Source organism: Trachinotus anak, unplaced genomic scaffold, assembly GCF_046630095.1.
Source record: "Trachinotus anak isolate AG129_WGS33_773 ecotype Australia unplaced genomic scaffold, CSIRO_AGI_Tana_v1 ptg000028l, whole genome shotgun sequence".
In the NCBI taxonomy this organism is placed as follows: domain Eukaryota; kingdom Metazoa; phylum Chordata; class Actinopteri; order Carangiformes; family Carangidae; genus Trachinotus; species Trachinotus anak.
The window spans coordinates 636,025-650,852 of NW_027273879.1; the positions used below are offsets into that span (position 1 = coordinate 636,025).

The window sequence follows — 14,828 nt, forward strand, 5'->3', positions numbered from 1 at the left end:
TTTACCTGCTCAGTAAAGTAAAAACGTGTCCCAATCTGGCAACACCGGCCCTACGTTTTAATATGGCAACATCATCAGGTCAACACATTTGTTCAGTACCTGCAAAACTAACTAACTCCCATCAGCCTCAGCTCCACTCTGCATTTATTGCTTCTTGTTATATCCTGTTTAAACTGGAATCATCCAAGTCTGAAAAACCGTTTACATCAGCCTCAGGCTTATTCATCTCATGTTACTTGGACACAAACTGAACAAATACATAAAGAAGCCAAGTTCGGTAGCTTATCTGCTGTGACTAAGGTTAGCATTAGAGCTAACCACCTTAGAATAATATGTAAACAAAATAGCAGCGTAAAGGGGTTTTTCTTGTTCTTCCCACTTTACCAACACTGTGTTTGAATGCAGCTTTAAAGCTGCCAAACATCAGCATGTTAGTCTGGTAACTGTGAGCTTGTTAGCATGTTGACTTTAGCATTTAGCTCTGAGCCTCACAGAGTCACTAACACGGCTGTAGACTCTTCTCTTGTTTCATGATCTGCCCTAAAAATAAACCCAGAGTTCATTTATTCTGTCGTATGAGGTGATTCAAAGGTGAAAACACAGAATCATCCTATAAAGCAACGTTATAAACCTTCTGAAAGAGGAAGAGGCACCTTCATTCTTTAACTCCAGCTACCATTCTCCTGTAATTACCACATGTGGACACAGTTAAAGCTGCAAAAACCAATAACAGCTGATCTAAATATATAATGTGAAGCTGCTTGTATCAGTGACTCAAACACAACTCCAAATAGCAACTGTTTGCTATTACACTGACTGACTGCATCACAGTGTTGTCTTGTTCCGCTGCCCTCAAGTGCTCAAAATAAATAATCAATGTAGCTTTAAATCAGTAGTTTATTGACAGAATTCATTTTAAACTGTAGGGATCAGCTCCACTGTGTATTTATAAAAAGCTTTCCAGATGTTTGACGTTACCTCCTTTAGTTGGTTTTCCTTTAACTGCAGTGGGTATGAGACAATAACCTTCATGTCTTTTTGAAAAAAAAAAAAGTATTAAAGCAAGTGTTTGTCTGGTTTGTTTGGGGAAAAGGTGCAAATATATTAATTCAGGACAGTTTAAAAAAATAAATAATACAGAATTGTAAAAAAAAAACGTATTTAAAAGTCAATGAATGTTTACCTATTAGCATAAAAATACACTTTTAGGTGAAAAGCTTTTATTTTTTGTCCTTGTTTTAAAGTTCTTTGTAAGACTGATTTAGAAAAGTACGATATAAAATAAAGCTATCATCATTATTATTATTATTATTATTATTATTATCATTATCATTATTATTATTATTGTTGTTATTATTGGTAATTTTTGATCAAATTTTCCACTGACTGAAATCAATACAATATCATCTGTAAAAAGCTATAGGACAGTGAGAATTATTATTGTTCTGTATTATTATTTACACAAAACATGCTCTCAAAAGTGTAATGTATGATTGTTCTTACATTAACATGTTCACAGCTCTGATTGTACACTGTGATACTTGGCATCAGCAAATTCAGGGTAAGAGGTTTAATATAAGCAGGAGATTGTCTGGAGAAAACATGGCTAATACACGGGGTAATTTATGGCTTCACTGATGCTGAGTATAAAGTCTTTAAGGTCCCATATTGCATTAAGTGAAATTTCCATGTGTTTGTGATTATAAAGCAGGTCCAGGTTCTATATTAATACTGTGAAAGTATCAAAGCCTCAGTCCACAGAGAAATGCACACAGCCTGTATTCAGAAACTGAGCCTTAAAACCAGCTGTCAGGACTTCTGCAACTTTGTGGTGTCACAACGAAGAAGTTGCCTTTAGTTTATTGTTCTTTATATTTATATTTTGAAAATCTTTCTAACATGAAAATTTGGGAAAAAAAAAAAAATTGTAGAGTTTGTACATTTTTGTTGGTGTCAGAATCACCACTGAGAAAACCAAACCAAAAACCAACTGCAACGTACCATCAGCTGCTCTTCAATGTGTCACTCCACACACACAGTACGGGTTCACACAATCAGCGCATCGACTACTAGATGAACTGAGGTTATTCAGTATTAAAGTACAAAACATACTTGGAAATCTACTGTGATGTGAAGGTGATGAAGTGACATCTACACTCTATTGCCTAACTATACTTACTTGGCTAAAGACTGCATTAAAAAACAAGGTTTCTGAAGGTGCCATAACACCAAAACATTTCAGTTAAGTTAAAATACATTTCCCAGCATGCTCTCATTCGTCTACCGTTTCTTTGTGACCAGTGTTTTAAAAATCAAGTGAAATATTGACTTTTATCTCATCCCCTGAAGAGATGGCATTAGTGAGGGTTTAAGTCAGTGCTAAGTGTTTGATCTTCTGTCAGTCCGTCTCCTAAATAAAAGGTGTAAAGGTCACAGATGTAACATAAGAGGTCAGAGGTCACAGGTCCTGCTCGTGCATCTGCTGCTGCATCTTCTGGAGCATCTGTTGCATCCTCCTCAGCTGCAGAGGCAGAGGGAACAAGAGGGGGCGGAGGTGAGAGACGGCTTACATAACATCACATCTGGGTCATCACTCCACATCAGGACCTCGGTTGTGTAACACCTGCTGCGCTGCATTATTCACTGTCTGAGGTTTATGAAGGAGCCACTCACTTCGTCATCCTTCCTTTTGATGAGTTTCTCTGTCTCCACGTCTGGCGTGGACAGCGGCAGGATGGGGATGGGGCTCTCCACCCTCTTATCCGCGTTCATCTTACTGCAACATGACAGATAAACAACAACACGACAGAGTCACATTAGTTTCTGAGCAACTGCAGAGACTCGAAGCCGCAGTGAACAAGTGCTGCAATCGTGAAGCTGACAGAGTTTTTACATTTTAAATAAATTTGAAATTCAATACCAGCTGCAACAGTGTGTGTGTGTGTGTGTGTGTGTGTGTGTGTGTGTGTGTGTGTGTGTGTGTGTGTGGTGTGAACTACCACAGAAGCAGCTGTGAGTAATTTGGCAGGTGTTTGTGTGTCTGTCTGTTTGATACAGTCAGACTTTACAGGTGTGCAGCTGAGATTAATATGAAGGTCAAGGTTGAAGGAGGAGGAGGAGATGAGGAGGAGGAGGAAGAGGAAGAGAGAGGAGCAGGAGGAGGAGACAAGAAGAGAGGAGGAGGAGAGAGAAGAAGGAGAGAGGAGGAGAGGAGGAGGGGAGATGAGAACAAGAGGAAGAGGAGGAGGAAGAGAGGAGAGAGGAGGGGAGGAGGAGGAGAGGAGGAAGAGGAGGAGATGGAGAGGAGAGAGGAGGAGGAGAGGGGAGAGTGAGAAGCAGAGGAGATCTTATGAAACACTCTGATGTTTCTACGCTCGTCAGGTTGATTGTGAGTAAACTTGAAGTTTGTTTTGCTCTGTGATGTGAAACAGACAAATCAGTGAGAAACCACCAGAAACAAACTGCTGAAAACTGGTTAAAATGTTTGTGTGTTGATTCGTCCGTGTCAGTGTCTCTGTTGTTTCTGACAGAAACTCACTCACACTCTCACTAAGCCCCGTGGAGATGGTCAAACAAGTTGTTACTCGAGCTCCAGAGAGGAGATGTAAAACTACACTGAGATGGTCTTTGGTTCTTAAAACCACAAATATATCTTCTGATGGAGATCGACACTTCAGATAAAACACTGGAGGAGTTAAACTGAAACTAAACTTTATTTGTAACGGGGTTATGTGGTTGTGTACGAGCCCAGAGTAAAGACAGAGCAGCGTGCAGCCCCCGGACACACACCTGGTCATGGTCTGGATGCACTGGGCTCTGTAGTTCTCGTAGTGGCAGTCGCTGGTGATGTCCTTCAGGTCGTGCATGTGGGTTCTTATCAACATGGTCCTCAGCTTCACAAAGTCGCAGTGGGACGGGTTCTCCACTGCGTACAGGAAGACATTAACGTCGCGTCACTCAAAATTACTGTTGCCATGGCGAGAGCTGGGACAGGCAGACACTGACCAGCTGAGAGTGTCTTACCCTCCACGATGCCCCAGGGGTAGAGCCGCCCCCTCACTCTCTGACCTCGGGCCTCCACCACAGTGTTGCTGCCGATCACTGCGAACGGAGAGCTCTCCTGCAGAGGTACACAAGAGCCTTTACTGAAAGCATAACTATGTAAAATACTCCATCACAATCCTACAGTCACAACTCTGAAGTAAAAGTACAGAAGTATTATCAGCTCCATGTGCTGAAGTATGAAAAATAATTTAAGTAAAAAACGAATTAAGACTAAACAGAAATTGTAAACGAAAAAGAAACAAAATAAAGTGGAGTAAAATGCAGAATATTTACATCTCAAATGTTGAATATTTAGAATATATATATCCTAAACATTGTGCAGTATAAAGTAGTGTAAAATTATAATACTAAAGTACTACAGCACCACAGAGCCTTGAACACAACGATCAGAAATAATGGAGCATGTCTCAGACTCACCTTCAGCTCTTTATCTTGCTGCTTGAACTCCTCGTCTTCGTCAGAGTCGCAGTCAGGGAACTGGTAGATCTTTATCCCATATTTATCGATCTCCTCCCTCAGCTGGGAGGACAAAACACACACGTAAGAGATGTGAAGGATACACACACACACACACACACACACACACACACACTCTAAAACTCAGTCCAGATAAAATCTTGTTCACTCAGCTAAAAATGGATCTAAATCTTTTCCATTGTTTCCTCGTCTACTTTGCATGTTACCAAACCAAAATCAGGTCAGAGGATCAATATATTTACTGTTGGTCAAGCTCATGTGTCGAACTCGTCTTTTATTCACAACTACTGAATATATTCTGTAACATATTCCTCATTTTCTGTTTCTCATCCAACACATTTTTATTTATGTTCAAACACGGTTTAGCACAGAAAACAAGTTTTTTTGAGGATTAAAAAATATGGAGCAGAGCTGAAAGTGGATTCATCAGATTTCCTGACAAATGCGTATGTTTTTTCCTCATTCAGCTGGATGTGTGAATGAGCACCTTTTGTTTTTGCAGCTCTTTGCTCTGCCCCCAAGTGGCCAAAAATAAGTTTTTGCAGTTTAATTATGGAGCTAGAGCCGGGAAGTGATTAGCCTAGCGTGTTAACACCTCTAAAGCTCACCACATGAAGTACCCAAGTTGTCATTTTTCTATTTCTGTAGAAAATAAACGTTTAAATAAACGAGATGCAGCATGTTCATTTATGAACTTCAGAGGTGCTGGTTGGTGTATTTTTCATGCTGGATGTTTCCCCTTGTTTCCAGGCTTCATGCTAAGCTAAGCTAACCACCTCCTCACTCCAGCTCTGATCTGTTGACAACATGCAGATTAAATATTTTGCAGCATTAAATCATCTTCCTAGTTTTAGCCAGATGTCTACTGTCTTCAGAGCAGCCCCATCTGCAAAAAGAGCTGCTGCATAAATTCAGTTTTTACTGTGAAGACAGAGTGTCCTGACTGTGAGAAACCGCTTGTGGTCTTACCCGCTCTTTGAGTTTCTTTATCTCGCTGGGAGTGAGGCAGTCTGCCTTTGCGATCAGAGGAACCACGTTAACCTTGTCCTGCAGGGCCTTCATGAACTCTATATCAACGGGACGAAGCCTGCAGGAGGACATGAACTTTACTGAGTATTTTCATTCTTGCACGTACATGCAGTAAGCACCATGTGCAGGTATACAGCGTGTGCATTACCCGTGTCCAAATGGAGGTATGAAATAGAGGCAGCAGTGCACTCTGTTGTCCTGGATGTTCTTCCTGTTGAGTCCGCTCTCGTCTCTGAAGTACTGTTCAAACTGCTGGTCGATGTAGTCGGTGACGGGCGTCCAGCTACAACACACAAACATTCCTGCAGATGCTTATGTGGTTTTAATATAAACCTAGTTTTCCTTTAAAGCTCCATCCAGTCTAAAGGTAGATGTCCATGTGTTTGTGATTATAAAGCAGGTCTAGGTTCTATATTAATACTGTGAAAGTATCAAAGCCTCAGTCCACAGAGAAATGCACACAGCCTGTATTCAGAAACTGAGCCTTAAAACCAGCCGTCAGGACTTCTGGAACTTTGTGATGTCACAACAAAGCAGTCACCACTGCAACTAGTCTGATGGCACAAAGGGAAACTCCACAAAAAAAGCAGTGAAAAGCTCCTCCAACGTTTAAAGTCGCAGTTTATGACTAATATTCAAGACCTTGTTATTTATTCACTGCTTCGTACGACCTCTGCAGACGCTCAGATCTCCTGTCTGCTACAACATACACCTGAACTATCACCTCTGTGACAGTCACAACCTGAACTGAACATTTAAGGCATCATGACAGGAGACTGAGACTGTCGTCGTCCCCCCCCCCCCAGACTTACTCTTTATGAATTAAAACTACTAATACTGTTTACTCTTGTTGTGCAGTATGAGCTGTACAGGCCACTGCTGAGCAGAAGAAACGCTGATTCTTCTGTTTCCCAGAAGACCAGCAGAGCTTTTGTTTATACGTGGGTGAAACTCCAGAGAGAGACGGAGCTGAAGAGGCGGGGTCAGACAGGAGCTGTGCACGGGAACAGGTTCACCTCAGGTAAAGCCAGAGAAATCAAAGCTCCCTCCATCTCACATAATTCACCCTCTGATCCTCCAAAGCTGCTTCTGCTGCCCAGACCTCAGGGACAGACACAGGAAACACCTACCACTCCGAGTTGTTGACAGCGTCTCCAAAACCTGGGGTGTCCACTATGGTGAGTTTCAGCTTCACCCCCTTCTCCTCTATGTCCACGGTGTGCTTGGTGATCTCCACCGTCTGATTGATTCGCTCTGAAACCACAAACAGATGGAGATGTTTGGCAAAGTCCGTCTCCCCTGCAGGTGTTTTCAGCCTCACCTGCATGGAGACGTCTGATTGGCCGGTGACTCACCCTCAGCGTTGAGCAGTTTTCTGTCTTTATGCAGATCAGTGAGGAACAGGCTGTTCACTAAGGTGGATTTGCCCAGACCAGACTCACCTGTAACACAGAGACAGCTTTGAGGAACTTCTCCTTTATTATTCTACTCCACATTTATCTGACACTGCAACTATTAAAGCTTCTGTAAACCAGATTTTAAACAATAAATCAGAAGCAAACAGCTGTTCTGTATGTAAAGATAGTCATGGCGTCCTGGGCAGAGAATGAAGCCACGCCCCCTCTGTGTGTGATGTAATCTGAGTTTCTCTGGTCTTTGTTTTGGTAGCTGGTACATGTGCATGTTGCTGCATGTGAGTCCCTCCTGTCTGCCCCCCCCCCCCCCCCCCCCCCCCACACACACACACACACACACAGGCTCCGCCCACAGGTGAGATGACGCAGCGTTCAGGTGAAAGTCACTTTCAGAATTTCCTCCACTGAAGAAGAAACCGAAGAAACTAAAGAGGCTTCGACAAAGAAAGAGAAGAGACCAGAGCCCAGGAGGAGGGTCGAGACTCGTCTGTCAGGCCCCGAGAATCTGTGATCTGATTCAAAAACAAATCCACAGGTTTGTGGTGAGGAAGGTGAGGAAGTTAACGGCTAAGAGCTAATTAAACATGGATAAACAGATGAAATAGAGTTGAAAGAGCTGAAAATGATGGATAAACACAAACTTTCCAGAGCGACCCTGAAACTACCCACCTCCACCTCCTCCACCTCCACCAGACACATCCAGGACCCAGGGCGGTCTGAAACCTGATCTGAGCAGCCGGACTGAGACACTCTTAGAAATTGAATTTGACTCAAACATCACATCGATGTTTTCTGCCTCTCAGACTCGATACAAACATGAGATACCACAAATGGGACTCAGGAAGCACATCCGAACACAAACCCTGAGACTGTTGTTGGATTGTTGACATCGTTTTGTGCATTTCAGTCCTCATTGTGTTTCTGCAGAGTCACTCTGAATACTTAATGGACGGATTTAAAGGGTGATTAAATATTGTTGTGTAATAAAATAATGTTGTGACTCATCTTGTTCCAGAGGATGGACATTCAGATTTGAACAGAGATTTGTGGAAGCTGAGGTGTGATGTTAAACCTGCCTCCTGCCTGGAGACCCTCCAGAGGACGGAGTCTTTCTCTCCACCAAAGATGCAAGAGTTAAAGTGTAGTGAGTGGATTAAAGTGTGTTAAACTGCAGTTTCATTTCCAGACTGAGACAAAGAGCAGATCATCAGCTGAGTGCAGATTATGTCAAAACTAGAAAAACCATTCAGACTAGTTTCAGGTTACATCACTGTTTATCCACAAGATTCAATATTAACCACTTGTGTAAATTTCTGTCACAATTGTGTGAAGTCTTGAAAAGTGTTTCTGACCTTTGACCTTTAACGGCGAAAATCTAATCAGTTCATGCTCAAGTCCCAGTGCACATTTCTGCCAAATGTGAAGAAGTTCCTCAGATATCGGGTTCCCGAGAATGAGACGGGCGGACGACCTGAGAACATAACGCCTCCGTCCTGACTGTCACGTGGGGACATAAAAAATCTAGAACCTGTGAGAAACACGACGGCACTAACTCTGAAGCAGAAGCTTCGTTAGCAGCTCAAATCAGGGATTCCTCACACTGTCTGAGAATAAAACAGGAATCCATAGATTTAACGTCTGTGCCTCAGTGTTTTTCTGTAGTTAGCATCCAAACCATCTGAGATCGTGTTGGAAGGAAAAATATTTTAATTAGATTTTTATTCATAATATCAGACAGGAGCCGTTTTTCTCCTTTATTCCTTCATTTTTATTGTGTTGATTCATCTTTGTGGGAAGAACCATCCTGTGCTCTGTGTACGAGTGGTGACCACCAGTTCATCATCCATCCATCATCCATCCATCCATCCTCCATCCATCCATCCTCCATCATCCATCCATCATCTATACATCCATCCATCCATCCATCCATTCTATCTTTAATCTTCTTTTACTTAAATCCATTTAAACTCTGTTTGTCTCTTTTTATTCTTCCTTCTGTCTGTTTTCTGTCTCGTCTCCATGTCTCCTGTCTTCATGTAAATCACTTGGAGTCACCTCGTTGTCAAACGAACACACTGGACAAACACAGAGAGCCCCCACTCCTCACCTGCCACCATGAGGGTGAAGTCGAATCCTTTCTTCACCGACTTCCTGTGCACCTGATTGGGCAGCGTCGCAAAACCAACGTACTCTTTTTCCTGGAAACAATCACATGGAGACAGAACCATTAAAGTAGCTGTGAGTGAATCTGTGTCACGATGGCCACCCCACGGCATGCTGGGTAAGATCTGCTCCTTCACAGTACAGTAGCTGTGTTAGTAGGACATTCCCATAATTCCTTGCATGTTTTATTGAAGTGGTGGAGAGACTGAGAGCATCGCCTGAGGTTCACCCAGTCTTCATAATACAGTGTGACAGGCGGCCCCAGGGCCTGAAGGGGGGGTGGGGGGGGTGACGATGCAGAGACATAGATGTGAAGATGAGGAGGAAGAAAAGAGGAAACCACTGGATCCAGTTCCCTCAAACAAGAACAACCTCAGAATTCAAGTCATTACCAGAAGTTTTGAATATTTGTGTTTCCTGCTGTGGACAGAGACACTGATGAGAATTAGTGGTTGTTGAGAGACAGGAAGCTCCTCAACTCATAGTGAACGAGACTCTGATTGCTTTGCGACTCTTTGTGGTAATTTGAATATTGTGTGTGTCTCTGTGGTTGTTTTAGTCTCTATTTGTTGTCATTATGAGTCTCTTTGTCACTATTGTGTATTTCTTTGTGTTGTTTTCTGTCTTTTCGTTGTCATTTTTAGCCTTTTTGTGAACGTTTTGAGTCTTTGTGTAGTTTTATGTCTCTTTGTCGTCATTGTTCATCTCTCTGGAGTAGTTTTGTGTCTCTGTGCTCTTTCACCTGAGCTCTGTCATTTTCAGACAAGAAATACTAACAGTCACTTCATACAGAGGCCCTGGGCCAGGGGCCCCCGACTCTTCAGGCCCCTGTAGGGCTGTTTATTGATCTATAAATGGTCCAGACATGTTTATTGATTGATTATTGTTATATTCAGACAGTTTGTCTTATTCTCTGAGCAACATGACAGTAAAATGTCTTGAGTTTCACTCTGTGATATTTTAAAAAGTCTAAAATGTGATGTGATGGAGCAGAAACGCTGTTAGAGACACTGCAGCAGGACAAAGCCTGAAGGAGACAGATGGTGTGATGTAAAAGTGCAGCTCCCCCATCATGCATCAGCTTTTCCCAAACATTTCCACTTGAGGACACATTGAGCTTTTAATACCAAACCTAATGCAGAGTGCATTAGTGTGGCTGCTGAGGCGCTGTGTGCATGGAGGTGTGGGGGTGTTCTCTGTGAGTTTCTCTCTCTCTCTGGTTTCAGTATTGCTTCCATATTGACATTTTGTCTGTGGATGCGTTTGCATGTCACGCCCACACACACATCACAAAAATACACACAGCTCCAGTCTGCTGGAGGACAGCGTGCACTGACTCAGCCTCAGCGCCGGCGTCCAACACGACATGAACACACAGAGGAGGGTAAAACATTATGAAACCGCTTCGACAGAATCTGAAAATAAAGATGTTCACACTGGAAGCTGTGAGGAGGTGTGGTGTTGTTGTGTGTGAGACGTTTGTGGGTTTCTGTTCCTGGAGGTCGTTCGATCCCTCAGCGATCTCTGATTTTTCCACACATGAAAACTCCCTTAACGCACAGGTTTCTTCTGACCTTCAGTAGCTTTAAAAATTCATTTTAAAAACTCATCTTATTCCAGATTGTCTCTCAGTCTCACGTCATGTTTTTTAAAGCTGAATCGGGTAGTTGATGGACAGAAAATTCAAAACGTTTAGAGCAACTAATTCTCTTTGATTCCAGCTTCTTCAATATGAGGATTTGCTGCGTCAGATTTATATGATAATAATAATAAAGCTTATTTATATAGTAGTGATCAAAATCAGAGATTACATCGTACTTCACAGGGATAAAATAACAAATCTGACGACAAACACATGCAGACAAATGACTTAAGATAAAAAGAAACAACTTAACAATGGATAAATATGTGAATTATTCAAAATTGATTATTCAAAAGCTTTGAGAAAGAAAAATGAGTTTTTAGAAGAGATTTAAAGGAAAATTTATATTAATTGTAAACATAATATTTTTCAGTTTTGTCCTGCTTGGTCGACAAAAAAGACACATTTAAAGATGTTATTTCAGGAAATTGAACATCAATGATGAATCAATGAATCGTAAAAATAATCAGTGGATGAATCAACGATAAAAACAATCATTAGTTGCAGCTCTGATCTGTATCTGTATTCAAACATATGACTCCATGATTTTTTATGGCTGCATCACTCACCAAATGGAAATACACCAGATCTTCTTCTTCTTCGTCATTTTAAACACATCTCCCCAAAATTCAGCAACAAATTTGACTGTGCTGATCAGACCAACACCTCCACACCTCTTATTCAGGTTACTGGCATCATACAGAGCTGAAATCATCAGTTAATCAACAGAAAATTAATAATAATTGATTCATCACTGAGTTATTTTTCAAGCAGAAATGTCTGACTCCAGTTTCTCACATGAGAAGTGAGCTGGACAAATGAATGGAGATTTTAATGGTCATTTTCACTTTCTTCTGATATTCAATTGATCAATTAGTCCAAAACATAATTGTCAGATTCAACTATAATTTAAATAATGAATTAGATGCAGTCCTGCTGTTATATATGATGTATAAAAGTTATGAAATCTTCATGTCCGAGCAGCTGGAATCACTGAAACTAACCACACAGTCGTTTTCTGTGGATTGACTCTGGATTATTCCACTAATTGTTCCAGCTGCAGATTCATGTTAACAGATGTGCACAGATGTTACACATTAGATACAGATGCCATTTGTATCTATTAAAACTGAATAAAGTGAAATAAAGTGACACTGTGAAATATCTGATGCTGATGATGATGATGATGATGATGATGATGATGATGATTGTGATGATGATGGTGATGATGATGATGGTGATGGTGATGGTGATGGTGATGTGATGATGGTGATGGTGATGTGATGATGATTGTGATGATGATTGTGATGATGATGGTGATGATGATGATGATGGTGATGATGATGATGATGATGATGATGATGATGATGGTGATGGTGATGTGATGATGATTGTGATGATGATGGTGATGATGATGATGATGGTGATGATGATGATGGTGATGGTGATGGTGATGTGATGATGATGATGATGATGATGATGATGATGATGATGATGGTGATGGTGATGATGGTGTGACTCTGCTCAGCTTCTGATGACTGACCAGGGTCACAGCTGTAACAAAGGGAGCCGTTTGATCCGTGCAGGGGCGACACAGCATCGGGCTTTTATTTTGTAAGAATCATCATCATCACCATCATCATCACCATCATCACCATCATCATCATCACCACCACCACCTCTGTCTGCTGGTCTCTTACCTCTCCATCATCTGCTGATTCCAGGAGCCGTGAGTCCGCGCAGGGGGCAGAGGAGGAGGGAGAGGAAAACACACCGTGGGTTTCTGCACACGGATCGATCGATGCCTAATCGATTAACCAAGCAGCAGCTTACCTGAGCGGGGAGCGCGGCTCCTGTACCTGCTGTCGGCCGTCATCTTAGACCGGAGACCGAGCCCAGACCGGAGGGGAGGGGCGGGTCTGAGCCGCCCGCACAGATCCGCGCCGCCGCGGCGGAAGATGCTCCAACAGCAGCTGCGGCACGAGCAGAAACTCACCTAAAGCTCAGCAGAACTCACCGTGTCCGTCACTTTCCCGCCGTAGTTTGCACGACGGGTTCCGTGTCCCGGTTCCGTGACTGAGCTCATTCACAGAGAAGCGTCTGCAGGTCCGGGCTTCACCGGCGGGCGGCAGCACAGACCGGCAGGACCCGGCAGGACCCGGCAGGACCTGAGCTCTGAGCCCGGGACACACAGGACACACAGGACACACACACACCTTCAACAACTGCACACACAAGGCACAACAGCAGAAATAACACAAACAACCTCCAGCTTTACACTTTCTGTTGAAATCTTCATAATTCAGTGTCTCAGTGTTTCTGGAGTTAAAGCAGAACAAACAATCAACTGGAAGAAAACTGAGTTATTGATTTAAGATTGAATTAAATTGAATCTACATTTCCTCCAGCAGCTGAACTCAGTCCTGCTGTTTCTCTGAAATCAAACCCTGTGCAGAGATTTCATCCCATTAATGAGAGGAAGTGCGGACTGTCAGTGAAGGCCTCACGTTGACCTCAGCCTGGTGTGAACAGAGAACACAGGCTGTACATTCATCCACAGAGAAGTGTTTCGCTTTATTTATGTACACAGACATCACACGCTCACATCCTGGTGGGAACTTTAAAGAGAATCTGCCTCAACAATGAGCTATTGTCCAACTCTGTGTGAGATGCCACCCAGAATAGCAGCGGGTAACATATCAGTGAAAAACATATCAACTATAAGTGAATTTGACTGTGCTGGCATAATACCCAGAATGCCTTGCTGCAGAGATAAATAATACCCTGAGTGTTTTTGTTAGTACTTACCTACCTGCAGGTGGAGTTCAGGAAACAAAACTGCTGGCACCGTTTTCTCATTGTGTAATTAAAGAGGAAAAGCTCAGCAGCAGAACAGTCGACACTTGATATTACAGCTCACGTTGTTGCTGTGTGAAGTCACGTTGTCGCTTCCCTCATTAACAAACGTCGCTGGTGTTTGGGGGCAAACACAACATAAAAGAGTGGAGGTCAGTTACAGCCACACAGCAGGGATTCATTCTGAAGATCTGCTCCTTCGCTTTCTTAAAGTGGAACAAATGAGATGAACTTTTTAATTAAACACCTTTTTTGTTTTGCACAGGTTGGTGTTTGCAGCTGTTCCAGACCAACAGCTGTAATCAAACCTCTGATGAACCTTCGGTGGGTTTGTGTTTGTATTGTTTTTGTGTTTCCATGTAATGATCACTTGGTTACTAAGGAACATTTTGTCTTTAGTTTAGTTTAGTTTTCTTTTGATATTAGTTACATCTTTTTCTATAATATTGTTTGTGTATTTGTGCTGCACTTTATGGACATGTCCAGTGTTGTAGTTCACACAACGATGCAACTTGTGATGCAACTTTTTTGACATTTTTTAGTTGTGGAAAATCCAATAAACAATGAATACATTTGTGGGAAATCTGCTGCTATAGCAGGTCTGTTCATCCAGCACGAGGAGGAAAAACTGTGAAGTAATAATATAACACACAGATGCATTGTTTAGTGAAAATATAGGAGGACCAGATATATGCAGGTGGATCAGACATCAGGTATCGACTGTTCTCCCTTTTTCCTCTTTACTCACACAGGAAGAAAAAGGCTGTTGACATTTTTCCTAAACTTCCATTTTGCCTCCCAGTGCCGTGTCCCTGCCTCCTGTTTGTCAAAGACCAATGAATCAATCACAGGCAGGCGTTAGGGGACGACGGTGGTCAATGACAGTGGGATTTAAGCACGACAGCAAAAACAAAACGAATCAAAAAAGAGCTGAGGTTTGGTGAGAGCTGTCCTGCAGGGCTGACGGCTACCTGAGGGAGGAGGGGCCACAGGGAAACAATGATGAGAGCGTGGGAGTGGGAGGCAGGGGGCAGGGTGCTGTAACCTACTGTTTCCTGTGCTGGCTGCATGGGTGGTGGGGGTCAGACAATGAGTGACCTTCCCTCCCACCATCACCAAAACATATTTCTTCTGATCTCAGGGTCCAGGATCGCTGCGACCTCTGCACTCCAACAAAACAA

The 14,828-nt window shown here is 42.5% G+C and overlaps 1 protein-coding gene across 1 annotated transcript; it reads right to left on the reverse strand.

Moving 5' to 3' along the window:
- Positions 1–1,555: 1,555 nt before the first annotated feature.
- On the reverse strand, positions 1,556–12,810 carry septin5b (septin 5b). The gene is made up of 12 exons (XM_071466687.1): positions 12,625–12,810; positions 12,492–12,502; positions 9,094–9,184; positions 6,927–7,013; positions 6,702–6,825; positions 5,720–5,854; positions 5,512–5,629; positions 4,483–4,584; positions 4,024–4,120; positions 3,790–3,925; positions 2,674–2,776; positions 1,556–2,521 (listed from the first exon to the last, which is right to left on the reverse strand). Exons 1-12 carry the CDS (start codon positions 12,665–12,667, stop codon positions 2,459–2,461), a joined length of 1,110 nt encoding a protein of 369 aa, XP_071322788.1. The 5' UTR covers positions 12,668–12,810; the 3' UTR covers positions 1,556–2,458.
- Positions 12,811–14,828: the final 2,018 nt, after the last annotated feature.

What these genes read in the sequence shown, in the direction of transcription:
- septin5b (XM_071466687.1), bottom strand. Translation starts at nt 12,667, where the DNA reads ATGACGGCCGACAGCAGGTACAGGAGCCGCGCTCCCCGCTCAG. An exon ending in ATACCTCCATTTGGACACGG is followed by an intron (nt 5,630 to 5,719) that starts GTAATGCACACG and finishes GTCCTCCTGCAG; the next exon opens with GCTTCGTCCCGTTGATATAG. An exon ending in AGCAAGATAAAGAGCTGAAG is followed by an intron (nt 4,121 to 4,482) that starts GTGAGTCTGAGA and finishes GTACCTCTGCAG; the next exon opens with GAGAGCTCTCCGTTCGCAGT.